The sequence below is a fragment of the Acomys minous genome (assembly GCF_964271855.1).
Source record: "Acomys minous genome assembly, chromosome: 1".
NCBI lineage: Eukaryota > Metazoa > Chordata > Mammalia > Rodentia > Muridae > Acomys > Acomys minous.
This window is the reverse complement of record NC_140483.1, coordinates 141,357,669-141,384,505: the sequence shown is the minus strand read 5'-3', so window position 1 is coordinate 141,384,505 and position 26,837 is coordinate 141,357,669. Positions and strand designations below refer to the sequence as shown.

Below are 26,837 nucleotides of genomic sequence, written 5' to 3'. Positions count from 1 at the left end.
GTGGATAGGGGCTTTAGATGGGGCAGTACTCTGGCCAGAGTAAGGCTCAATAGGAGGGACCAGGAGAGGAGTCAGGGGACAGGTAGGCCAGGGCTGAAGGAGGCTGTGGTAGGGTGTGAGGGCTTCCTCATCTGCCATGGACCACTGCTCTTCAAGGGTCTTCCTGGAAGGCTCAGTCGTGTGCCTGAAATAGGGGCCCCAGCCCAGATATACTGTAGCCGCACCGCATCACTGCTTAAAATGGTGGTTTGCTGCCCTTGTATAAACTTGTTCCAAAAGCTGAGATCCCTGCCTTGAGGGTCCCATCACACGGGATGGTTTTGAGAACCAGACCCAAAGACGTGCTGAATCCAGATCCAAACCTGCTCCTTCCAGGAGTGCCAGTCTGCACGCCCCCACCCGTTGCCCACCTGCCTGGAGCAGCCCTTATTGCACAGCACGATTCTGCCCCGCCCCCTACTAAGACAGGAGCAGCTCCCCAAAGCATCACATAGAAAAATCTCAAAGCCACCCACTTCCCAAGTCCCCTGCGTAGCTGAAGGCCCAGCCAGGCTCTCGGGGAAGGGATACCAGCACGCTTTTCCAGCGGGCCTGAGGCTTCATGCCAGCAAGGCCTGTGCTGCTGGGGCCCAAGCGAGCGTTTCTTCACCCTGTGGTGTTATGAGGACAGGGCCACGGAGACGGAGTTCTGGAATCTGATGAGATGAGTGCACACGGCAAGAGTAGCATGTGTCAGGTGGCAACAGTGAGGAGACCAGGCACCAGGAAGGAAGCACAGCACTGAGTCACAATCCGGCCTGGGCAATCTCCAGAGCTGCACAAAGCCTGAACTTCAGGCTGGAAATTACTATATTAAGTGAGGAGACCCAGACTCAGAAGGACGAGTGCTGTACATTCTCCCTCATAGGTGGCCCTAACGTTTAATGTCTATACGTGTTTAAGGTACACATGTGGGTGTGAGTGTGTAAATTACTGACCCAGAAAGGGGAAAAAAAGAGGTGTCAAGGAAGGGGAGGGCTCAAAGAACATGTGACATAAAAACAGAAAGGAGGCTACTGAGGGGAGAGCATCAACAAACCAAGCCATGTCTGAAAATGCCAATATGAAGGTATTTTGTATGCTAATTCAAAACGAAAATGTAGGAGCTGGAGAGATGGCTCTGTGGTTAGAAGGTGCTTATTGCTCCTTCGGAGGACTCGGTTTGGTTCCCAGCACCCATACTGGGCGGCTCACAACCACCTGTAACTCCAGCTGTGGGAGACCCAGTGCTCCCCCCTTTTCTGCCTCTTCAAGTATTTACATATATGCGGCACGTGCATACAGAGAGACATGCACATATACACATACATTTTAAAATAACCCCCTAAGAATAAAATTTTAACATAAGGACAACTGTTACTGTTAAGACCTCTGCAGTCGCCCTCCAAACATGTCTCAGCAGGGACATGTCCCCAGTTAAAGGCTTAGGGCGTGCTCAGCTTGTCACAAATACTCCTGCATCTCTGAGCAGCCCAAGCAAAAGCCTGCATGTTAGCAAAGGGTCAAGCTTTACTCTGGAGACATCATGACCAACCTTGAATTTCTTATTTCCCATCACAGACCATGGTAGTGGTGGCAGGGAGACTGGGAGTAAAGAGACAGAGCTAAGAAGCAGGTGTGGTGTAGCCACAGACACTCCTGGCCAGTAGGAGAGGCAGGAAGAATGAGAAAAACAGAGTAGTCTGGGATTGCCAAGGGCGGGGCCCCTGGGACAGTGAAAGCCCTAAGACCACCACTCACCATGGCTTCTTTATCTATCAGCCTATATATGTCGGGCTGCAGGAGGTAGGAGGTTTTCTCCAGGATGTCAACATATCTCTTCAGCATGTCCTTTAGCTGGAGAGGAAAAGGCGTCACTGAGTGACTCTCGGATGTCCCAAAAGCCTTCTAGAGAAAGCCACCAAGGAGCCCATTTGCAGCCAACTTGCCTTGTCGGCTCGAGAGACCTCCAGTGTCAACAGCTCTCCATCCAGCTCTTTAATCTCCCGCTTCTGCTGCATGAATCTTTCAGCCACCTTCTCCCACAGCTCCAGCAGGGTCTGCACAGGGGAACTGGGTCAGGCTAGGAACTCCTAGAGAGCTAGCGGGGAGCAGGCGCAGCCTCCAGGGAACCCCTACGTCAATAGTGCAGCTCTCCAGGTCCGATTCATTTCTGACTTTTTTGAAGAGCTCATCAACATCCTCGTCAGTCTGGGACATCTTTTTCAAAAGGATCTCCCCTTTCTCCAGGACAAGTGGTTCCATCTCCTGTGACGGGCCAGGAGGCTGAGGGTTAGTTAGGGCATCAATACTCCACATAGGAGGCAGTCCTTCCCCGTAATGGGGGAGGTGCCACATCCTGTCTCAAGAAGGACCACTGGCTAAACCTGGGGGGTTGAGGATTCACGATGAACTCACACCCAGAGAGGACCAGGGCGTTGTGCAGCATACCAGGCACAGTGGCTGCTGTGCGGTGCATGCTACCGCGTGATTCTCCCCTCAGCAGCTGAAGGAGGCCCAGTCATCAAGTCTAGCCTGTCAGGTCCCCCCCCCAAAAAAATCTCAGAATGAGTGGCTGAGGTGCCTATTAACATACCAAAGTGTCTGCTTGGCTTCAAGGCGCACTCAGTACCTGTGGCTGCTCTCAACAACTTCTTACCACACTTCCGACCCAAGCCTCTCCAGCCCCAGGGGCTTTGCTCCCCTTCCCTCAGCCTCTTTGCTGTAGAACCCTGCCATTTTGGCCTCATGGCCCCTTGGTTCTTTTTTCTTGGTTCTCTTGGCTCCTACTCTTGTCTCTTGCTCCTCTCACCTCTTTGCTCTCTTTTCTTGTCCTCTCTCACTCTCCTTTACCTCTCCTCTCATGGCCCTGGTCAGTTAGGACCCTTCCAGATGCCCCTGGCTGTACTTTCCCTGATATCTACAACAAAATTCTTCTCAGTCATACCTAGGGGTGGCCACGTCCTCATTTCATTCATAGCCCATAACTGGTGTTCAACAAACAGCAATTAAACAAGTAGTGAAAGAAAGCTGAGTTTCCTTTGGCTGCTGGAAGTAAAGAAGCAGCAAGGCATCTAGCTGGGACACAGTGGGGACAAGGCTGGAGTCTGCTCTTAGTGCCTTGGACACACAGCCAATACTTGGGATTCGAGACAGGGGGATCAGAGAAGACAGCAGCTGAGGGGTGCAGGCTTGTGTCTCAGAGAGAAGTATGGAAGAAGGCATGGTCTCATTTGGGGACCTCCTAGGCTCCGCTGTGGTTAGAGAGGAAGTCTAGAGAGGAAGGGGAGCCAAGAGTGGGGAAATGCGGATGAGTCTGTGGCGGCATGAATGGGAAATGTCCCCTATAGTCTCAGGCATTTGAACACTTGGTCCCCCAGTGGGTGGGGGCTATTTGTGGCCTTGTTGGAGGAAGTGTGTCACTAAGTGTAGGCTTTGGGAGCTTAACGTTTTCCCTACTTCAGGTTTGCACTCTCTGCTTTGTGCTTGGGTTTGAAGGTGTGAGCTCTTGGCTTCCTGCCACACCTGCCACGCCTGTCACTACACTTGCCATGCTCCCTCACCAAGATGGCTGCATCCCTCTGGAACTGTGAGGCCACATAAACTCTTACTTCTTTAAGTTGCCTTGGTGACTGTGTTTTATCACAGCAGTAGAAAAATAACTACTCTAGATCCCACAAGTGCTGAGTTGTCCATGGGCTATGTCCTTAGGCAACTCTACCCCTCCATCAGCAGGGCTGGCAGTAAGTCAAAGGCAGGGCTTTGGAGCCAGACCCAAATGGAGTTCTGATGTGGCCCCTTTCATACCTATCCTGGAAAGACTTTGTACCTCTCTGCAAGATGGGGTAACAACCTGTAACTTACAAGGATTTTCCTAAGAGTTATGGGAGCCTACGCATATGGCATGCCTCTAACAAGTTCCTTGAAACAGGTCCTCTGTGATTCCATCTAGGACTATGTTTTGGTGAGACATTGAGGACCACCCAGACAGTGAGGAGGATCAATGAAAACACCCTTCCCTATCCAGGGAATGCCACAAGAACAGGGTCTCACCACCCCAATCTGCTCCAACTCCTCCTGAAAGCTTGCCAGTACGCTCAGGTACTTTTTCTTCTTGGATTCTTCTTGCTTTTGGAGGGTGACGGAGGTCACCTTCTCGGAAACTGTGGGGGCAACAGCAGAGCTGATGAGCCTGCAGGGAAGAAAGAGTGCTCCCACAGAGGCGAGTGTGCCAGGCAGCATCCGCACGCAGGCCCGAGTGCAGAAGGCAGACCCCAAAGCCAGGTGGGGTCGTGGTAGAGAGTTAAGGATATAGAGAAAAGATGCAGATGGACGCATGAGGGCTATAGGGAACAAATTCAGACTGCCAAGCAAGAGACTGAGCAGGTGGGTGGGGTAGGAAGTGAAGTTCAGCATTTGCCTACATGCTCTGAGGCCTGGGTTCAATACCCTGTACTACAAATAAGTAAAAAGTCAACTACCGGGGCAAAATTCTCAAATGGTATATGAAGAATGAGGGTGTTAATGGCTTTCTTTAAAACAATCTCAGGCAAGCATGGCTGATGCATGCCCACAATCCTAACACCAAGAAGGCTAATGCAAGAAAATCTTGAGCTCGAGGCCAGGCTAGGCTAGTTAGTGAAACTGTATTTTTTTTTTTTAAGTTTTATAGATACAAATACGCATATAGGTGCTTTTTTAATTCAAGGGAATTTCAAGGTGGTAAAATACTGTAAGCTGAAAATGTATTTAATTATACCTAACTGAACATCACAGCTTAGTCCAGCCCACCTTAAATGCACTCGGAATACTCACATTTGTCTGCAATCGAGCCCAAATCACCCAACAAAAGGCCTGTTTTGTGACAAAATGTTGACTATCTGAGCCGAAATCTATATTGAAACTGAGGAAGACAATAGTTGATGGGTATGCTTTTGTGCCACTGTGAAGTTGAAATCTGGTAAGTAAAAAAAAAAAAAGCTGGGACTAGTGATGTGCACCTTTAACCTCAGGATTGACGAGGCAGAGGCAAGTGAGCTCCGTGAGTTCGAGGCCAGCCTGGTGTACATGAGGAGTTCCAGGACAGCCATGGCTAAAGAACAAAGAGACACAGTCAAAAAGAAAAGGCAAGCAAGAAGTACAGTAAGATGACCCATTGTGACCCAGAGAGGGACCATTTTCAGCAACATTAGCCAACACTAGAATCTGTTTACCACGCGGCAGCAGCATTCTAACTCTATTGCATCCAAGGATCAACTCAGGAGCCTGGGGTCCTTACTAGCCTTCTGTAATGTGCATACTCGGGTTTGGTGGCTAAAGAACTGAGTCCCAGGTGGCTGAGCAGGATGCCAACCTGATTCTCAGCCCCGAGCCTGCACCCCCTTCCCCATCCTCCGCTCTGCTCTGCCCTGTGTTTACCCAGGAAGCTGGAAGCTGGCTGGGCAGAGGGGCACTACTGACAATAGGTAGTTGTGCCTTCTGCTTTTCTACAATGTACACTAGTTACTTTTTAATCATGAAGATACAGGGCACCCACGTGGAGAGAATGCCAAACTAGGATGTGGCGTGAGGAAAAAGAAAGCATGATTTAAGAAGTGTCATGACCAAATCACACACAGCAGTGAGCTCCCGCCTTCCCAGGGATTGCCCACTGCAGTAGCCACTGGCTCTTCCTCCTGGTGTTGTGCTCAAAAGACCATCCTTTGGGCAGCTGAGCAGAGGACCCAGTGGGTGTGGCAGGGGCCTCTGAAGAGGAGGCACAGCAAACTCTGCCATCTGCCTGGGGCAGGCTTGCTCTTGGGGCTGAAGGGCAGCTGGCTTACCTAAGTTGTCCATGAGGCCCTGCACCTCTCGGGCAGCGATCATGTCCTCGGTCTCACGCATCTTTTCCTTCCTGGCTTCTTCCTTTTCCCTGAGGAAAGAGGTGAAGAAGAGTAAGCCCTGCCTCCACATCCACCCGGGACAGCACAGGCATTAGCAATGCCCAGACTCGCTGCGGTGTCTAGATGGAGTCAGGTCCCGGCCTCAGATACAAGCTGCAGATTCCTTTAGCTGGCCAATATGAGTCAGGGGGCTGGAACAATTTCCAAATGGGAAACCAGGGGTGATAAGGGCTGAACAGCCCAGTAAATAATAAGGTTCCCAGCACGCATGCTTATTTGGCCCTTCAGCAGACCATCTGTGGTGGTTTGACTGAAAATGGCCCCATAGATTCATGTGTTTGAATACTTAGCCCACAGGGAGTGGCACTACTAGAAAGTGTGGCCCTGTTGGAGTAGGTTTGACTTTGCTGGAGGAAGTTTGTCACTAGGGGGTGAACTTTGAGGTTTGGGATGCTTAAGCCAGCTCTCTTCCTGCTGCCTGTGAATCCAGATGTAGAACTCTCAGCTCCTTCTCCAGCACCATGTCTGCCTGCACACTACCATGCTTCCAGCCATGATGACAATGGACCAACCCTCTGCAATTGTAAGCCAGCCCCACAGTTAAATGTTTTCCTTTATAACGGATGCCTTGGTCATGGTGTCTCTTTTTGTTGTTGCTGTTTTGTTTTGGTTTTTGTTTGTTTGTTTTTTAGTGGAAACAGAGACACAAGTGCCTTTAATTTGGCAGAAAGGTTAACAGTGATTCTCAACAATAAAGTTGAAAAGAAGGTTTTCCCTCAAGGAATAGTGACATCAAATGACAGTCTACATGTCTGGTAATGGCAATAACCATTTCAGCATAGGAGGCTCTACACATTTGCTTGGGATTAAAGAATGATCAGAAATATACAGTGAGCTGGGGATGCATGTGAGGATGCAGGATGCTTGTCTAGCTTGGGCCCCGGCACACCACGTGAAACCTGTCACAGCGGCCACATGCCTGCAGTCCCAGCACCTGGGAGGAGGAGGCGGGAAGATCAGAAGCTAAGGCTGTGGTTATGGAGTGGCTCCAAGGCCACCCCAGGTTACAGGAGGCCCTGACTGGGAAAGGAGGAGGAAACGAAGGAGAGGCCTGTTTACTGTTTACTGCCATTTCTGAACATAGCTTTAGAACCTAATACCACAGCCAGCCTGTGCTTTAAGGCCATCCCAGCTCAGAAGACATCCAAAAGGCATGTATTAGTAAGCAGGGCTATGGCAAAGCATGGTGCCTCTTCACTCGACACAAGCCCTAATTAAGACAGAAGGATTAGGAGATGTGACCTTGTTGGAAGAAGTGTGCCACTGGGGGATAGATGCTGAGGTTTCAAAAGTCCATGCCATTCCCAGCTAGCTCTTTCCCCTCTATCTCTCTCCTCTCCTCTCCTCTCCCCTCCCCTTCCTCCTCCTCTCTTTCCCTCTCCTCTGCCCTCTCTGTGCCTCATGCTTGTGGCTCAGGTATAAGCTCTCAGATGCTGCTCCAGCACCGTGCCTGTCTGCTGCCATGCTCCCCGCCATGATGGTCATGCACTCTAACCCTCTAGAACTGTACCTCCTATGAGGCAGCTGAAGCAAGCCCATTATCTGGAAAGGGTGTAGAAGAGCCATTGTCTGAAGCAGAGCTGCACTCTGTGACACCACAGCCTGTAGGGCTTGCATCTAGGTGGAGTGAACTGAGATCTCTTAGTAAACCAACTAAGCAGTGAGGACTGTGAGGAAACACTGTGACGTCAACTCTGGAATAACGTCTACAAATGCCCCATCTATGAGGCAAGCACCAGAGAAACCCAAAGTGCCCTACTGTTCCCAGAGGCCTCAGGCAAGCAGTATTTTTCATTTGTCTTTTTTTTTTTTAATTGAAGATTTATTTATTATGTATACAGTGTTCTGTCTGCATGCAGACCTGCAGGCCAGAAGAGGGCACCAGATCTCATTATAGATGCTTGTGTGACACCATGTGGTTGCTGGGAATTGAACTCAAGACCTTTGGAAAGGCAGCCAGTGTTCTTAACCTCTGAGCCATCTCTCCAGCCCTCATTTATCCTCTTGTGAGTCGCCATGCAGTCCCACATGTGGGAGAACACTACAGAGCCGCAGTTGATGGGGGTCAGACAACTATGCAGAATGGGGAGGGTCTTTCAGACATTGATATTTCAAATGTCCCTGGCCCACAGCAGCTCTGTGAGAGCCCACAGGAAAATGAAGGCCACTGTCAGCTCTGGTGTCTCAGCCCCTTGCCCCCAGGATTTGTGGAGTTGGTTTATATAGTGGTGGCCTATCTAACTAACCCTACCTACCCAACACACCGTGTGCTGGCCTTCCCAGCCTGAGGGGGATGAGCATTACTGTCCTTTTACTATTCTGCATGGGATTCTCAAGCTCAAGGGCCTTGAGGAAGATGGGCACTGTAGCATTGACAGTCATCGTCTCACCCTAGTGTGGCCTCTGCCAACCATGGAGGAACTTCCCAACAGCCTGAGCAGGCATGAAAGCTCTGACTCAGAGAGAGAGAGAGAGACAGAGAAAGGGCAGGAATAGTCAGGAACATAGCAAGAGTTGACAGAAGTATCCAGGAGACCTCAGCAAAAGCATCTGGGTGGATAAGGGATGGGGGCTGCTGCTGAGGCAGAGGCTCTTCTTTGGCCCATTATATATAAGTCTTTTTGCTGTGTTCTTGGATTTGGTTTACAAGGGGATCTTGGTCTGTAATTTTCTTTCTTTCTTTCTTTCTTTCTTTCTTTCTTTCTTTCTTTCATCATTGTTGAGTTTTTGTATAGTTTGAGTATTAAGGTAATAATGGGTTAGTAAAAAGAGTTAGGAAATGCTCTTTCATGTAGAATAATTTGAAAAGTATTGACATTAGTTCTCCTTTGAGGGACTCAGTGAAATGAAGAGTTGATTCTTTGAGAAAGTCAACAAGACTGATAAACTCATAGCCTAAGTAACCAAAAGACAGAGAGAGAAAAAGAGAGAGAGAGAGAGAGAGAGAGAGAGAGAGAGAGAGAGAGAGAGAGAGAAAAGAAGAAGAAGAAGGAGGAGGAGGAGGAGTCGTCAAATTAATAAAATTAGAGATGGAAGGGGGCATTACGAAAGACACCAAGGAAACTTGGAGAATCATAAGGACATATGTTTAAAATCCACATACCACCAAACTGAAACGCCTAAAAGAAATGGATGAACTTCTTGGGTGAACACCTTACCAAAGCTGAATCAAGATGACATAAACAATTTGACTAGACCCATAACCGCTGGTTGTAGGAGCAGTCATTGAAACACTCCAAATTGAGGAAGGAACAGAGGCAGTCAGTGCAGTTCTGCCTCCATCTGCTTCCTATAGGTCTGTCCTCCTGTCTGCACAGACCACCAACAGGGACTTCAGATATGCAAATCAACTCAAAGTACAAAGCTCTGATTAGCTTGCAAAAGCCTCTCCCAGCCTCTGTTCCAGCCTTTTCTCCTTCTCAATCAGTGGTTCTCAACGTATGGGTGGCAACCCCTTTAGGGGTCAAATGACCTTTTCATTTGGGTCACCCAAGACCATCAGAAAACATAAATATTTACATTGTGGCTTACAACAGTAGCAAAATGGCAGTTATGAAGTAGCAATGAAAATAATTTTATGGCTGGGGTCACCACAACATGAGGAACTGTATTAGTGGGTCGCAGCATCAGGAAGGCTGAGGACCACTGACCAGATCCACTCATTTCAGCCTTCGGCGATGAGTCAAGAACATCCTTTTCAGAGATCTATCCCTACCCTCCTCCTTTAGCATCCCATCTCAGCGGTGGCTCCTCCCTAGGGAGCTTCCTGACTGAGTGGTCCTCCCACCTTTGATGGAATGTGACTATTTGCTACTGTTAAGAGTCAAGTTCCATGACAGAGGGATTTCTCTGCAGACGCTGGCCTTAGGCACCCCATCAAAACTATTGAGGGAGGAGAGAAACATCTCTTCAACCAGATGAGACTACTTCCCTTTTTTTGAAGAAGGCACTAGAGGCTCCATTCCTACCGGCACACATCTTCCTGTGTCTGTGAAGACTGAGGACCTGCAATGTGGCCTGACAGCAAGACTTACCTATAGAGAACTGGGTTTTCCGTGACCCAGTCGTTGGGGAGGCTACGCACCCACTTCCTCTGCCGAGGGGTCATTGTTTCCCCTTCAGGGAACGGCACCTTCTTCATCATGGGTATCTTGACATTCTTTGTCCCAGAATGCTCTGCAGCCCGCTTCCTTGTGGCTACCAGAGACTGAACCAGCTGCACCTGAATGCATGAAAGATGGAGATAGGGATTGTGAAAGTTTCAGGTTGTCCAAGCCCTTCATGATCACTGTGCCCATCTCAGGAGGAGGACACAGAGGCACCTCCCCGCCAGAAGACACCTTGCAGCCCAACTCCACACCAACCCATTGCAAAAGATCTCTTTCCCCTTAACATGCACAGGCTATTTCCAGGAAGATGTGTGTGAAGAACTTTGAACAGAGATCCAGATTTAGTCTGTACAATCATTTTTGTAATCAAAGGAAACTGAAAACAACAACAGCATCAATAACAACAAGACAAACCAGAACTGTCCAGTAATAGGAGATTGGCTGAGTGAAAATTCCTTTGATGGAATGTTGGGTGCTTATTAAAACAGAAATTACAACAAATGTATTATGACAAGGAAATCATTATGCAATAATGTATAATTGAACATATCAATTAAAGCATAAACTACAAGGCGGGAGAGATGGCTCCATAATTAGGAGTACTTGCTGGTCTTACAGAGGACCCGAGCTGAATTTTCAGTGCCCTGGTGGTGGCTCCCAACCACCTGTAGCTTCCACACCCTCAGCTGGCCTTCCAGAGCACCCGCCATGCGTGAACACATTCAGCCAAAACACTCATACACTTAAAATAAATATAAATATTGTTTTCAAGCATGAATTAAAAATTATAGATAGTGCTTTGGATACTGCTAGACCGTCTTCCATTTTAGTACATTTAACAAGCCCATCTTTTTGCTAAAAAAGAAAAAAATTACAGCCCAAGTTACAGTGTGGTTTCAAACTTGAAAATACATAGAAAAACAACTGAATGTGTGCTGAAGGCTAAGAATAATATCTTGCTTATAAGGAGCTGAATCAAGTATGTATTTGAGTTTTCTGAGTAACTTCAGTTTTCTAGTTTCTCTGTACTTTTATCACTTCTGAAGTTCATACAGACAGCCTGATTTATGGTTCAAATTAGGAATAAAAATCTCACTTCAATAAGCGGTACACTATTTGAAGCTTGTATGTTTCTTTTAAGGGTTCTTTGGTTTGCATGGTACATTTAAGAAAGCAGAGTGGGGCTGGAGAGAGACGGCTCAGTGGTTAAGCACCGTCTGCTCTTCCAGAGGTCCTGAGTTCAATTCCCAGAAACCACATGGTGGCTCACAACCATCTATCAGGAGAGATGGATCCCTTTTCAGGTGTGTAGATGTGCATGTATATGTACATGTATATATGTACGTTGTATATGTAATATATAAATAAATCTTTTTTTAAGGCAGAGTGATCTTTACAATAGATGCAGCCAATGAAGCTTTCAACTCCGTAAGATAAGTCCTCTACGGAGGGGGCCCTGGCCACCCAGTGAGGTGAGCGAGCCATGACCATGAGTTGGAGAGATAAACCTGTTTTTTAGGATTCCAAGTGTGTGATCAGAATGGTCTGGTGAGAGAACAGGTGAGGTTAATTCACTAGAAGAGCAACCACCTCGTGCAGGAGCTTAATTGTTGCCAGCTGGAAAGATCCCATGAACAGACTCTGGGAGGAGATCTACAAATGAGCCCAGAACTGGAGGCGGGGCTTTTTGGAGACTTGGGATAGATTTGGCTGTTCACCGCTGCACTTCAAGATGCTCCTAGAGAAAACCGCTCGAGGGAAGGCTTCGGGGCTCTGGTTCCTGCTGAGGTTCTGGGTTCTGGTTACTCCAGGTTCCAGCAGAAGAAATCCTGTAGCTCACGCCCAGAGAATCGTTCCTCACAACTGATATCCTTAAGGTTTTGTTATTGTGTCCATTAATCCTCATTTCCTATTGTTTTGGTTAGTTGGGTTATAAGTGACGTATGCTCCATCACTAAGTTGTTAATAAAATATATTGGTTAAGAAAATTGAGCCAACAATGAGTCCTAAGAGAGGCCTAGGAGAAAAGGAAAATTTCAAAATCCTAGTACATAAAGAGACCCAGATCATCATCATCATCCATATTTTTGTTTTTTTGAGACAGGGTCTTTCTGGCTGTCCTGGATCTTGCTATGTAGACCAGGCTGGCCTCAAACTCACATAGATACACCTGCCTCTGCCTCCCAAGTGCTAGGACTAAAGGCATGTGGCACCATGCCTGGCAAGACTCACTTAAAAAAAAAAGATTTATTTATTTATTATTATGTATATAGTGCTCTGCCTGTATGTACATCTGTATGCCAGAAGAGGCCATCAGATCCCATTATAGATGGTTGTTGTGTTGCTGGGAATTGAACTCAGGACCTCTGGAGGAGTAATCAGTGCCCTTAACCTCTGGCCATCTCTCCAGCCCAAGACTCACTTTTTAAACAGAAGAAAAAAAAAAAGAAGAAGAAGAAGAATTGCTTTTGTGCTTGACAAAAAGACTTGGGCACATAATGGCTAAATCAGACTAATTTTGATTAAAAGGTTTTCTTTTTACATAAATTAAGTTTTTAATTTTAAGACTAAGTGTCCCGATGTTCCTCTGTACACTATAATACAGCCAATAGCAATTTTTTATATCAAAGTAATGTCAAAGAGCTTTTTAAAAAACTGAATCTTAATGGGGAAACTCTGGAAAAGATGAGGGAGAGAAAACTATGATCAGAATAATTGTATGAAAGGATCCTATTCTCAGTAAAAACAAACAAACAAACAAACAAAAACCATAAAATTTGAAACTTAAACGGGAAAATTCTCAGAACAAAAAGAATTAGAAGGAAGCAGGGAGCCTACCTCGGCCTGGAAGATCTGCTGGTAGACTTTGCCGTCCTGTACCTGGGACATCTTCCCCACTGGCAACATCTTGGCTTCTTGTCAGATTCCCTTCCTCCTAGAAACACCCCCGGGACTTGATCTGGATTTCTGCTCCAAGGCTGAGAACTGCCCACCGAACTGCAGGCTCTTGCTGGGACCTCCTGGCCAAGGATGGCACTAGATCCCACAGGACTTCCAGGGAAACTTAAATTTCAAACAAAATGAGAAAGGAGGGAGGTGGGTAGACAGAGAGGGGGGGGGGGAGGGAGGTGGCGGGGACAACTTCTTGAGGTAAACCCCGTTCAGTGAGGACGTGGGTTCTTGCCAGCGCACAGGGCGTAAATCCCACAGGCACCTTCTGGCTCTTCTGTGGACAGTCAGTCCTCCTAAGATGTCAGATGCCACTGAAACCCCAGCTACAACCTCCTGGAGAAAGAGGGGGAGTGGCGCGGAGGGAAAGCGCAGCAGTTTGATTCCGGCCACACGAATTAAACGCCTACTGTTCGCGACCAGCCCACTTTCCCAGCTGCGCCCTTAGCCAGCTGCCCTCCAAGCCCAGCGATTTCGAGGCCCTAACCAAGCCTGTTGGCTCCCGCATCTGAAGCCCACATCCACCTAGACTCTAGCAGCAACTGCGCCGAAACGCTGGCGGTCTCCTAGGCAACGCGAGGGGGCGGGACTGGCCCTGCACACGCTTCCTTCTCAGCGAGCAGGGCCACTCAGCAACAGCAGTGGCTCAGGAGGAGGAGTGAAACTCACCACTTCTTTCAATGTTGAGTCCTTGGAGCGCCCTCAAACGTTCCCAAAAGCTAGTGGGAGATCAGAGAGCCCGTGCAGATTTTGACTGCTGTGGTCAAGGAATTCCAGGCTCTCTTTGTTGCTCTGGTTAAAATCAACCTGTCCCAGTAGGTAGCACAAGGTGGCCGTTGCCTGTAAGAATCTAAAAAACACTGAAATAGTCGAATCTTTCCCAGTTCAAAAGAGGTTGGAGGGCTCGGAATTCAGGGCTCAAGATATACCCGGCCAGAATGAGGAACAGACCAGACACAATCTAGAGCAATGGTTCTCAACCCGTGGGTCGGGACCCTTTGGCAGACCTCTATATTTTAAAATCCTTTTCATGATGATTCATAACAGCAGCAACATTATAGTTATGAAGTAGTAACAAAAATAATCTTATGGCGTGGGGGTGGGGTCACCACAACATAAGGAGCTGTATTAAAGGGTCGCAGCATTAGGAGGGTGGAGAAGCATGGAGCTAGAGTTTCTCGTGCACTGTGGGCCACTCGGCTCCTTTCCAGAGACGCCCCACGCGGCAGGAGCCCAGGAACTGACCTACTGGCAAGTCCTTCCCATACTAACCGAGAGTGAGTGATCTTCTGCAGCTGGTTGCAGCTTCAGAAGTGCAAAAGAGTGGCGACTAGAAAACACGCGTTTCATTCTTTGACACAGGTGAATGAGGAAGCAGGGAACACGAACCCCTTTTAGTGCCATTCTCTGGTCCAGGGTGAAAGAAAATAAAGATTGGATTCGTTTTAGCTGAAAAGAAAAGAAAGCGCATGGGTGACCCAGGGAAGAAATGAAAAACATTTTAAAAAACAGAGCTTATTTTAGACTCGGGTTTTTTGTTTTGTTGTGTTTGTTTTTTGTTTTGTTTGTTTTTGTTTGGTTGGTTTTGTTGTTTGTTTTGAAAGGGCTAGAGGGTTTCAGTTTCTGCTCTTTCTCATCCGAGGAAAGGCTGCTGGCTTGGGCTTTGGGAACAACAGCAGGCTGTCTTTGCCTGGTCTTTTTTTTTTTTTTAATCTGCTCTGACTCTTCTAGCCTCCTGGGAGCTGGCCATGGTAGCGCATGGTCTGTAACAAGCAGTGAGCCTGCCCAGTAACTTAAGATTTCCCAACTAAAGAAAGTCCTGGTACAGATGGAACCACTGGTGAATTTTACCTTCGAAGAACTAACATCAATCCTTTTATCAAATTATTCCATCAAACAGGAAAGTGAAGAACTTTATTAACCTCTTTTTTTATGAAGCTGGTATTAGCTTGACTCCAAAACAAAGGAAAGAAGCAACAAGATAAGAAAATTGCAGACCAGCCTTCCCTGTGAGCATAGGTCCAAAAGTTCTCAAATAAGTAAATAAATACATACATACATACATACATACATACATACATACATACTTGCAGATAGAATTCAAGAAGACATTAAAAAGATGACTCACCACAGTCAAATTGGCTTTATTCCAGAGACACAAGGATGGCTCAAACTAGATCAATAACTGTTTCTAATTACATAAATGGACTTAAAGGCTGAAGTCACACGCTCATTTCAAAAATGCTTTTGGCAAAACCCAGCATCTCTTCGTGTTTTGCAAGTGCCTTTCTCAATTTCTTTCTTTGGTGTTTTAATGTTTTTGTTATAGATTTCTTTCAAGCTTTGGGCTCTTGCACACTCCAAGGTACTTTCTAAAATTTTTGTTACATTATCTATTTTTTGTATGAGTGTTTTGCCTGTGTACCAGGTGCATGCAGCACCCATGGAGGACAGGAGAGGGCACTGGATTCCCCCTTAGAACTGGAGTTAGAGACAGTTGTGAGCTGCCATATGGGTGCTGGGGATTGAACCTGGTTCCTCTGGAAAGGCGGTCAGTGCTCTTATCCTCTAAGCCATCTTTCCAGCCTCGCGTTTTTTTAAATAATGGAACCCCACCCACCTTATTTCTTTCTTGGTATGTTTATCGTTGTTATGTAGCAGTACTACTGACTCCAATGTTAATTTTGTATCCTGCTACGTTGCTGAAAGTATTTATCACTTCTAAGGGTTTCTGGTAGAGTCTGATAGGTTGCCATGGTGCACACCCAGGCCTATGGAGGTGGTGCTAACTGGATTCGTGGAGCTTTATTTTCTAAAATAAAAAATAAAACATATTGTGCTGGTCAGTTTTTATTGCCAACTTGACATTTTCTACATACACTGTCAGCACTTACACTCAGCCCCCCCAAGGAAGGTTTCCAAACTCCTCTGAGTCTGAGGCTATGGGGTCCTATGTCAACATCACACATTCAGTCAGGACTTCACTCACTCAGCGCTTCCTCCATTCTCTACAACTTGGGAATGTATCTGAATCGCTGCTCTAACCACTCTTTCGTATGGTGAGCATACACAGCCATTTCTACTTGGCCTGTAATTTTAGAATTGCTATGTCAGAGAGTATGTGTGTGTCCATCTTAGGAGATACTACCAAAGACCCTGAAAGTGGTAACATAAAACAAACAAACAAAAAGAAAAGAAAAAAAGAAAGTGGTAACATCTCACACACACACCTTTGTGTCTTGTGTTCTGTCCCTCATTCAGATAAATCTCCTCCCGAGCTTTAGTTGAAGCCCTGCTGGTCGGGGCAGGTATGTGTGTGTTCTCTGTTTTTCCATCATCTGGAAGCAAACTGTCAAAGAGCTGTGGTAGAGCTTCAGCTAAGAGACAGCCCTGGCACACGCATCAACAGGACCAAGTGCACGTAGCATCCAGGCACACATTCTAAGACTTTGGGTCCTCACAGCACTTGCTCAGGCTCATGAGGGGCTCTCAGAAGCCAGACTGTATCTGTCCTGGGACATTTGGGGCATGAAAATTTGGGTAATACTGGGCCCTCCATAAGAATAATGTCCACCCTCCCAGCCTGACACTTGTGTCTTTTGAATGCGCTTCACTAATTTTCAGTACCTGCACCCAACATGTAACATGGACACCATCATCAAATGTCTTGTGCCCCCTGCTTAGGAGGAAGACCCAGATCAGCTCCAATTCCATTCCCAGTAGTCCAAGGTCTAAAAAGTCCATTTCATACTTCTCCTTAAAAACTGCTTTAAAGATTCACTTTTTATCATTTTTATTTATGTGTATATGCGTCTGCCACATTTGAGCAGGTGCTTGAAGAGGCCAGAAGAAAGTCAAATCCCTTGGAGCTGGAGTTACAGACACTGGTGAGCTGTCCAATGTGGATGTTGAGAAGCAAACTTGAATCCTCTGCAAGTGCAAGTGAGCACTTAACCCCTGAGCCATCTGGTCTACCCAGCCCCTATGTCATGCTTCTTAACAGGTGACCCATATGGCTGCCTACCCACAAGTAGTGGAAGTCACTGATGGGCAAAATTTGTTCCACAGACATTGCTTTTTATTTTCTTTTTTTCCAAGGGATTGAGATAGTCCTAGACTTAAACCCTCAGTCTAGATGAATATCCCACAAGTGGCCAGTTCTGTCTATCATGTACATGAAAAGTGCCTATGTCATCCTGTCCCATTGTAGGGAACGACTGCTGGTTAAAACAAGCCTCTCTTGAGAGCAGAAGTTGGTAGTCCAATCAGCAATCCGAGCAGGTCGGCAGAATCTGTGTGAACTCTCGGGAACCGTGACCTGATCTTGATTTTCTAAGCATGACGAGCCTTGGATTATTGATCAATGTCTGCAGCAGGAACCACTTGGTTCTGGCCCTGGCTGAGAATCGGGGACCTAGGACAGAATCAGAGTAGAGCGATCAGGGTGTGGGGGTGGAGTGTTGCCTTTGCTATTCTCAAAGACCTACACTGCAAAAGGTGTGGCAGGAGACATTGGATCAGGACTCCTGGGGAACGTGAGGTAGAGGGATGTAAGCTATCTTACAGACCAGTAGGGAATATTTGAGGCCTTTAGGGACAGGAGGAACTCAAATTACTTTCTGTAAACAACAGGGCAGAAATATTAAAACTGAGTTCCGCTTTGGACATGGCATCTGCCCTGTGTGTGCTGGCATCCCACAACAATGAGACACAGATAGTTGTGCTAGGAGAACTGGGGATCCGTTCTGGAATAGGCAGGCAAGCTACTCTGCAGCCAAGGCCATGCAACTTGACTGATGGGAGCTGTGCCTCCTGAGCAGCCTGGCTTTAAAGGGATGCAGAGAACGGGATCAGAAAGGGGATCTGGGGGCCTCTTGGGGAGCCTAGGGAGCCTATGGGTATCCACTCTGAACCCAGCGCAGGTCCAAACAGGAGACATTACCTGCTGATTGGTTCAGGCACCAGTATTTCACGGCTTTCTGCAGCGTCCGCTCCCTGTGGCTTGCGATCAGGATGTGGCAAAAGCTCACCAGCACAGGGTTGGTGTGATAATGGTCCACAAAGAGCATGCCAACCCAAGCACGGAAGCCTGAGGCACAGGGGACAGCAGGTCAGGCCAGGCTGTACCGTCCATCGTCGCCCGCTTCGGACTTTTTTATGACAGAACTACTATTAATTTTTAATTTTTTTGTTTTGGAGACAGAGTCTCCCTATGTAGCCTTGGCTGGCCTGGAACTCACTGTGTGGGCCAAGATGGTCCTGAACTCACAGAGACAGATCCACCTGCCTCTGCCTCTCCTGGGCTAGCTGAGTGCTAGTTACTGTTTGCCCTGATGGTCTGGGTTCTTACAGAGACTCTACAGAGTGAGTGTAAAGATCTGGAAGGATTCTTGGAGCGAATATTCTACAATGTACACTCAATAGAGAACTCTAAGCCCAAAGGGGCTCAGAGCAGCCATGAGAAGACAGAGGAGGCATCAGTGCAGATGTTAAACAGTTGAGGAAGGTGTGACCGAGTCTGGGGCTAGAAGCTCTAATTTTATCTCCCCGGGAATGGACAGCTTTGATTTTAGAGTATATTAAACCAGATACTTTCTTCATTAAACATTCAAGTAACAGTGCTAATAATCCTCGGCTCCAATCTATTTGGAACGTATGAGTCCCCTGTCCCACACCTCAGTGGTCTGTGGTACGAGCAGGGTTAAACAACCTTGAACTCCCTTCTGACCACACACCAGAGTACACATTTCGTGTGTGTATCCATATGTACAGGAAAGAGGGATTCTTTCCCTGGGACCTGGCCTTCTGAGTAAGCTAGTTGGCTGTCTACTCAGCCCTGAGGATCCTTCTGCCTCCATGTCCCATGTGCTGGGACCACAAGTAGATCACACTGTACATGGCTTTTGACATAGGTTCTGGGGACCAAAGTGAGGTCTTCACGTTTTCACAGAAAGCCATTTAATGACTGGGCCACCTCCCCAGCCTAGGACACACGTGTATCCATTGCTTGGCTTTATGACCTCTACCAGAAAACAAGTTCTAAGCCCAAGTGAAGGTGAGAACTCATATCCATCTTTTCCAGGCAGCTTCCACAAAGGCGGGAGGTGGCCAGCAGGACTCACCCATGTCTGCACCCTCATAGCCGCTCTGCATGATGGTCCTGTCAATGCGTGCAATCAGCCATGTGCCCAGGAGGCAGCTGATGAGCAGCCTGGAAAGGCAGGCACCCAGGCCCAACAGCACATTGTAGAAAAACAGGAAGTAGTTGAAGTTGTGGAACGCTTTCCTGCAGACATAAGCAGGCAAGAGGTGGCCCCTCCGTCAGGCCAGGCAGCAACACAGCCAGCTCTGGCTCCATCCAGACCAGGCATAAACTCTGCAACTGTCTCCCAAGCTTATGACCTCATGCTGGGCGGCAGGCGAAGTGCCCACCCACAGTGCTGGAGGGATGTGTGGCCCCTGGTGAGGTGGTGGTGGTGGGTTGGTGGGGGGGGGGTGGGAAGCACTGAGCCCATCAAAGGACTAGTGCTACTTGCTTTGTGTGACCTTTGGATTCTTGTGTAAGGCTTCTTAGAGGACAAGGAAAACCATGGGGCTACAGGTGGTTTAAGGGCTGCAACAAAGTTGTGGTTCACCATTGTCACTGCCAGTAAGGACCTGCCCCCAGACAGAGCTTCTTCTCCTTGTCCTCCAGAGGAAAAGTCCCAAAGGACCGCCTGGTGACATGGTCCTGTTGCTTCAGGGCCAAACTGTGTTCCAAATGTCTCAGACCCCCTCTGACAGACGACTTTTTGGTCTTGTCACTCTGTGTCCCTTGGTGCCCCTCCCCCACGGTGTAACACTGTATGGTGGACATCTGGGGATTACATTATTCTTCCAACACATGTCGTTTGTGTCTTATTACTATCCATGGAGTGGCAGCTGCCAGCCTTGCCAGTTCGTCCTCTCCACGGGCAGGAGGATGTTTACCACTGCTCTGCTCCCCTTGTCCCCTGCCTCTCCCATCCTCCCTGTCTCTGCTCATCCTGCCCCAGCCCCCCCCCCACTTTAGATTGCTCAGGAATCCATGGCCTCTACCCACGTGCCAGCCTCTCTGGTAAGCTGTGCAGCTCTCAGAGGTGGTGGGTAAAGAGTCTGTCTCTTTGTTGCCAGTGCTAAGGTCTCCTCAATGAATGAATGAATGAGTGAATGAATGAATGAATGAGAAAGGATTGTGTGCACTTAGCTGTGCTGTCCATAGTCTATGTGTTTCGTGCTCAGAATAACTCTTGAAGGAATGCAAAATAACTTAGAAATGGGAAAGCTGAAGTTGACATGGTTAGGGAGGTCACACAAGGTCACCTGGCTCTCCTACTACTGGAAAAGGCACGTCTGGATCCCAGGTCATGTGGCCTCAGATCCCACCCCTATGCACAGGGTCATAGCCTCTCACAGAATTCAGAGCCCCCAGAACCTGCCCACCACCAGGTAGAAGGTCAAAGCAACAGCAGAAGTCCTACATAGGCCCGCTCCCTCCTCCGCCCTCACCTGTTGTGGAGAGCCAGGGGCTTCTGCTTGTCAGCTGTGCCCAGCTTGGGCTGCAGGAAGAATCTGCCAGCGATCCACGCCTGCAGGATCATGAGGCCCACCACTATGAATAAGGTGAGGCTGAAACACAGGACAGGTCCACACTGCTCCAGACCCTTCTGAGAGAGAGAGAGAGAGAGAGAGAGAGAGAGAGAGAGAGACAGACAGACAGACAGACAGACAGACAGACAGACGGACAGACACAGAGAGACAGACAGACAGACAGACACAGAGATACACAGAGACAGAGAGAGGCACAGACAGACAGACACAGAGAGAGAGAGAGACAGAGAGAGGGAGATAGAGACAGAGAGATGGAGAGGGAAAGACAGAGAACCCCCCCACCCTCCCACCCCACCCCCCTACCCCGCTCAGAAGAGCAACAGAACAAGCTCTGAGCTTTGATCCCACCCACTCCCAAGCCTATGGTGCACATGGGAGAAAAAGATGACCCACAAGAGGGTGGTGGTGCGCCCCCAAGGCCACATGCTGATTCTGTAGCTTCAGATCATAACCTATGGTTCCCCATGATGTCTCTTTTTGCCAAGGGCGGCAGTGGAGTGGCAGCCCTAGCCAAGTACATGCACGCCTTTCAAGTTGAGAATGAAAACAAAGAGTAAGTTTGAGAAGGCTGCCTGAAAGCGGAGAGGCGACGCAGGCGCACAGGTGGCTCCAGGCAAGTACGGGGTCAAGGTGTTCAGGGCAGCGGATTCCCCGGAGAGTGCATCTCACTGAACTGACATGAGTGGTAGTGTGGGTGGTGACTAAAGGGGGCTTGCCTCCAGCCTGCCCCTCTCCTTGAACACAGCTCCTAGCTTTCTAGCGCTTGTCTCCTGGCTGCACCAAACTCCCAGAGCTGTTATGAGGAAGGGGTGTGGCAAGCATTCAGCAACCAGTCATTCACTGTCTCCAGAGGGCTGAGTGAGGCTCTACGAAGGGTAGGAATTTTACACAGGATAACACAGCACATCAGACGACTGATCCATGAGCCCTGCCCCTTCCTTCCTGCTCTCCCGCCTCTCACTTCATCCACCTACGACTCATTTCCTTGCTAGGAAATGGGATTCTAAGCATCACATACATGACTGTGAAGGCGTACAGAGTGGTGAGAGAGGAAGCCTGTTGAAAACCCTCCCTGAGAGGTGCTGTGATGACCCATCCCTGGGTCATCAGAACCAAGACCTTGGACCCATGGCTGGGTCCCCAGGGTCAGTAAGGAGAGGGCATTCCCTCAGTACTTACACCCCAAGGCCCAGCCCTTGCAGCATCTCCAGGCCTTGGTGGTGGATGATGGGCAGCACCAGGCCATACATGAGCATCACGCCACAGAGGCTCTGTACCACATGGATTATGAGGTAGCCTGGAGATGAGACAGAAGCGTCACTAGGGTACATCTTGGCCCCTCCCTTACTCCTCCCTGCAGGCACAATTGCTGATGCTCTCTATTCCTTCTGCCTACCATGACTTCCTGATCTTCCCACTTGCCCAGCACTCTGCCAGATGTAGTTCAAATGTCAACTCCCCTGGAAAGCCCTTGAGTCCTGAGCTAGCATGGAGGGCCACTTCCTCCTCTACTCACTGATGCCCGTAGGAAGGTAGGCAGTAAAATGAGGGCAGATGGGAGATGGCATATGGTGGCTCTCCACCATTTTCCACACTCCTCAAAGATAGAAGCTATGGCTGCTTCTCCAACCCTCTGTGTCTCTCCTCACAGCAGGTGCTCTGCAGGTGCCTAGGGAACATGAGATGTGCTGCCCGAGTCATGGGATGACACTTACCCCAGAGGATATAGGCTATTTGCCAGCCGGAGTACCTTGCAATGGCCACCTGAGAGTTAGAAGGAAAACGGGGTCTCAGTAGAATGAGAGTTTCTTTCTGCACCCCTCAAGCCTTGCACCCAGGACCCCATCTGATCTGAGGGTTACCCATAAACCAAAGCAGTTTGTCACATGACTGCATCTCAGGATGGAGGCCTGGCTTGACTCTCTCCTGCTCCGGCTCTCCTGCTGCTCTGTCAGGTGTGGCTCAGCGCCCCTACAGACTCACCACACTCGCCGTCGAGGAGGGACTGTGGAACTTCTGAGGAAGGAAGCGTTTGTCTCCAGCCCACAGCCTCTTCATGTGCTTTCTGGGGAAGAGGGAAAGTAGGTGGCATTCACAATCATGGTGCTTTCTGTAGGGTCTGAGCTCAGTGGAAAGACCCACGGAGGCCTGTGGCAGAGGGTGCCAATTGCAGCTCCCGGCAAAGTTCTGATTTCTCTTCAACATCTTCAGGGTTACTATAGTTCATAAAATAATACATGTTGATCAATTCATAATGGCAATTGAATCTGATAAATGAGATTATATATGTTTATTCCCTCATTCTGTTTTCTGTACTTCTAATTCTAATTCTGCCGTGCTGTATGCATATGACTTAATAATATTTTTTAAACTGTTAATACCAGGAAACCAATTTTGTTGCTAGCTTAACCTATAGCAACAGAACAAAAACTCAAGGATGGGCAAGGTGGCTCAGCAGGTAAAAGCACTTGCTGCAAAGCCTAAGGGCCTGATTCAACCCCTGGGACTCACCTGGTAGAAGAGAACCAATTCCCACAAGTCCTCTGACCTCCACAATGCTGTGGCACGTGCTCCCACACAAGCACATCCCGCATACCCCCAAACACAATAGTAATACAGTTGTTTTTAGGGGGTTGTTGTTGTTTTGTTTTTGAGACAGGGTCTCTCTACATAGCCCTGACTGTCCTGGAACTCACTATGCAGACCAGGCTAGTCTGGAACTCACCGAGGTCTACCAGCCTCTGCCTACTGAGTGCTGGGATTAGCGCCCAGCCTAATACATTTTTAAACAGAAAAAAAAAAATTGAAAGGAGCAAAAACCCTCACAGAATCCAGCCCCTCCACTTCCTCTCCCACACCCGTGGCTAGCTCCTGGCCTAAATGTGACGGTCAGGTCAGAGGCTTTCTGTTCCTAGGTCACACTCACATTTGTGGGATACTTCTTAAAAAACAAACAAACAAACAAACAAACAACAACCACAACAACAAACCCACTTTGTACTCAATCGCCAGCATTTTTCTGGGCTGGGTTCTACTTTCCATGATCATTACATTGGAAATTCTTCAGATGAAAGGAAAGCTGTAGCTCTTGGGCTCAACTCTCGGGGACTGGGATTCTCCGAGCAGACTCTCCCCTACAGCTTTCCTTCCTCACCCACCCCTTAGTCTTGGCCACCAATACCCAGAGCACTCTCCCCTCCCCCCAGAAACCCAGTGGCCATGGCAGCCAGGCCATCAGATCCTCACAGCAGACCCAGTTTTTCCTCTCTCCTGTGGATGCTCTCAGCCGCCCGCCCTTCTATCCTTATGTCATCCCACCCCTCCATATCACGTTCTACTCCGAGATCCCAGTGCTCACAGCTGGCTGGGACTCAGAGGCATTCACTGTCAAGCCACCCACAGCTGCCACATGCTCCTAAGACCCAGAGAGGACAACAGAAGCCAAGGAAAGGAAACCCCGCCCAACAAAGACAAGACCAGGTATTAGCACATAGAATTACAATAACCTCAAGCCCAGGCACCTAGATGGCAGCATAAACACACAGGCAGTGACAACCAGGACAGTATGTCTCCCCTAGAGTCCAGCAACCTCACCACAGCAGACCGCGAAAATGGCAGTGTTGTTGAAGAAGTAGACAAGGGCTTCAAACTGGATTTTATGAATATGATCAAGGACCTTAAGAAGGGTTTGAATAAATCCATTGACGAAATCCATGGAAAACACAAACAATGGAATGAAATGAAGAAAACTGTTCAAGAAATGAAAGTGAAAACAGAATCAATAAAGAAAACTCAAACTGAGGGAAAACTGGAAATGAAAAATACAGGAACTCAAACAGGAACCTCGGAAGCAGTCCTCACCAACAGAATACAAGAGCCCCACTGCTTGAGCATGCCATTTCATCCTGTTGGGTCTCTATTTTGCAAGTTGTAAACACCAAGAGGAAAATACTCACCTCCCAAGGCTGGAGTGGAGTCGGGATGAGGATCCTAAGTGTAATAATGGTAGATCATCCCAGATATTCAACCTGATAGTTAAGCTTATGCTCTCAACAAAAGGTGTGCTTGACCATACCTGGCCCTCGTATTCACTCCTTGGTGCCAGGCTAAGCGGTGCGGGTACTGGTCATGGATATTTTTGGCTGAAGTCATACAAAGGACTCCTAGAATTCTCTTACCTGTAACAGGCCAAAATGTGGAAGAGATAGCTGACACAGGTGAGGGAGGCAGGCAAAATGGTCGCCACCCAGGCTCCTGAAATAGGAAGGGTGACATGGGAGGGCTTGGAAGACACACCTGAAGTGGAACTGCAGAGCACAGGTCCTCACTGGAAATGTCTAAGCAGACCTCTTACACTCCTTTTCCTCGTTCTCTGTGGGTGAACTTGTGCCCTGTTTAACTACCCATAACCTTCGTATAGTTGAGTTCCTACATGGTCTTCTGAAACCTTTGATAGTAAAAAATGTCCAACTACATTCAATTAATGTTGGGAAAGCTATGCATGAGCTATATCATCAGTGGGCCCCATCCGTGGGAGCTGACTTCTAATTGCAGCTTAGGGGGAGGGGCAGGGTAGTGTGCAGTGTCACAGGAATAGATGCTATCAAGCCATTGCAGTATCCATCTTTCAGCAGACTTTGTTATTTGGGCTCTGTTGTGGTAATTTTTCTGATACTATAACAAAATACCCTGGCAAAAGCAGTTTAAGGAAGGGAGGGTTTACTTTGGCTCACAGTTGTAAGGCACAATGGTCATGGTGGGGATCGTGGCAGCACAAGCTTGAGGTCGCTGGTCACATTGCATCTGCAACCAGGAAGCAGAGGGAGATGAATGGTGGCCCTCAGCAACCTTTCTCCTTTTTATTCAGTCCAGGACCTGGCTTGTAAAATGGTCCCACTCATTTAGGGGGAGTCTTCTTACCTCAAGCAACCTAACAAAGCAGCTCCCTAGAAGGCATGCCCACAGGCTCCTTTCCTAGGTGGTCCTGGATGCTGCCAAGTTGACAGTCAGTACAAAGCAAAATGGGCTCTAGCTGGCTTTCAGAGAGACTCTGAGTGCTCGTGGGAGAGGGAGAGGGAAACAGGGAGCAGGGTCACTCGGTTGGCTTAGAGCTCCCGTGCACCTGACTCCCATTAGGTAAGGAGAACCCTTTGACAAACACTCAGAAGACTAGGAAAAGCAGGGAATTTCCTCAGCCTGCCAAGGGGTTTCTGTTAAAAGGCCACACTGAACATTATCCTGCAGGGTGAGAGGCTGAAAGCACTCATCCAACCTGTAAATCAAGAAGAAGCAGCGTCTACTCTCACCAGTTCTGCTAGAACCGTGAAGGAGGCTCTGACCCAAGCAAGCAGATAAGAAAAGGGCAATAAGGTTGGGTACGTCCTGGACTCCCAGCTCCTTGAAGTGGGAGGTGGAAGCAAGAGCCTCAGAAACTCAAGGTCATCCATTATACTTGGTTCAAGGCTATCCGCATGAGACTTTGCCTCAAACCAACAACAAATGTCCAGAACAGAGGCAGAATTGAAGACTCTCACAAGGAAAAATTAATAATGAGTGTTATGGCGCTGAAGACAGCTCAGCCACTGAAGGCTCACAACTAAAAAAATGGATGTTACTGGGACTGGAGAGATGGTCAGCCGTTAAGAGCACTGATTGCTCTTGTAAAGGACCTGGGATCAGTTCCCAGCTCTCACGGTGACTTGAAACCATCCTAACTCCAGTTCTAGGAGATCTGAGGCCCTCTTCTGACCTCTGAGGGTACCAACACACGAGGTGCACATACACCTAAAGTAAAAATAGACGAATCTTAAATAAAAGGAAAAGGAATGCATTGCTAAAACTGCAGCATAATGTGCTCTTTGGGTGTGGAGCCCAAGGACTCATCATACTGAACATGAATCTAAGAATATCGTAAGATATTCACAGGCCAACAGATCAGCTGTCGTCTCAATGTTCACTTATAAAATAGTTTTCTGTGGCCACAGAGCTATAAGAAAGTAATTCACTCAAAGATGTCCCCTTCTGGCTTTGATGTTCTCCCAGATTGTTGGTCTTAATGGGAAGAGAGTTACTTGCAACAGGTTTCTTATTATATGCAGTGGTTATTAGCTTTCCTAATGCTGTGACCCTTCAATACAGCTCCTCATGTTGTGGTGATCACCATCATAAAAATTATTTTGTTGCTACTTAC

At 48.1% G+C, this 26,837-nt stretch overlaps 2 protein-coding genes across 4 annotated transcripts in view; both read right to left on the bottom strand.

The window, feature by feature from the left end:
* Positions 1–13,189, bottom strand: part of CCDC180 (coiled-coil domain containing 180) — a 61,826-nt gene extending 48,637 nt beyond the window's left edge. For all 3 annotated transcript variants that reach the window (XM_084784264.1, XM_084784263.1, XM_084784265.1), the window contains exons 1-7: positions 12,908–13,189; positions 9,995–10,182; positions 5,841–5,929; positions 4,072–4,181; positions 2,158–2,286; positions 1,968–2,078; positions 1,780–1,875 (exon numbers count right to left, since the gene is read on the bottom strand). In XM_084784264.1, the coding sequence (XP_084640390.1) occupies positions 1,780–1,875; positions 1,968–2,078; positions 2,158–2,286; positions 4,072–4,181; positions 5,841–5,929; positions 9,995–10,182; positions 12,908–12,976 (792 nt within the window). In that variant the 5' untranslated portion in view covers positions 12,977–13,189. The remainder of the gene's footprint in view (positions 1–1,779; positions 1,876–1,967; positions 2,079–2,157; positions 2,287–4,071; positions 4,182–5,840; positions 5,930–9,994; positions 10,183–12,907) is intronic.
* Positions 13,190–17,093: 3,904 nt separating this feature from the next.
* The window catches only part of LOC311598873 (stimulated by retinoic acid gene 6 protein-like), a 37,498-nt gene continuing 27,754 nt past the window's right edge, over positions 17,094–26,837 (bottom strand). The window contains exons 11-18 of the mRNA XM_084784397.1: positions 24,826–24,901; positions 22,631–22,712; positions 22,363–22,411; positions 21,827–21,944; positions 20,546–20,665; positions 19,141–19,304; positions 17,961–18,107; positions 17,094–17,432 (exon numbers count right to left, since the gene is read on the bottom strand). Coding sequence (XP_084640523.1) covers positions 17,284–17,432; positions 17,961–18,107; positions 19,141–19,304; positions 20,546–20,665; positions 21,827–21,944; positions 22,363–22,411; positions 22,631–22,712; positions 24,826–24,901 — 905 coding nt within the window. The 3' untranslated portion in view covers positions 17,094–17,283. The remainder of the gene's footprint in view (positions 17,433–17,960; positions 18,108–19,140; positions 19,305–20,545; positions 20,666–21,826; positions 21,945–22,362; positions 22,412–22,630; positions 22,713–24,825; positions 24,902–26,837) is intronic.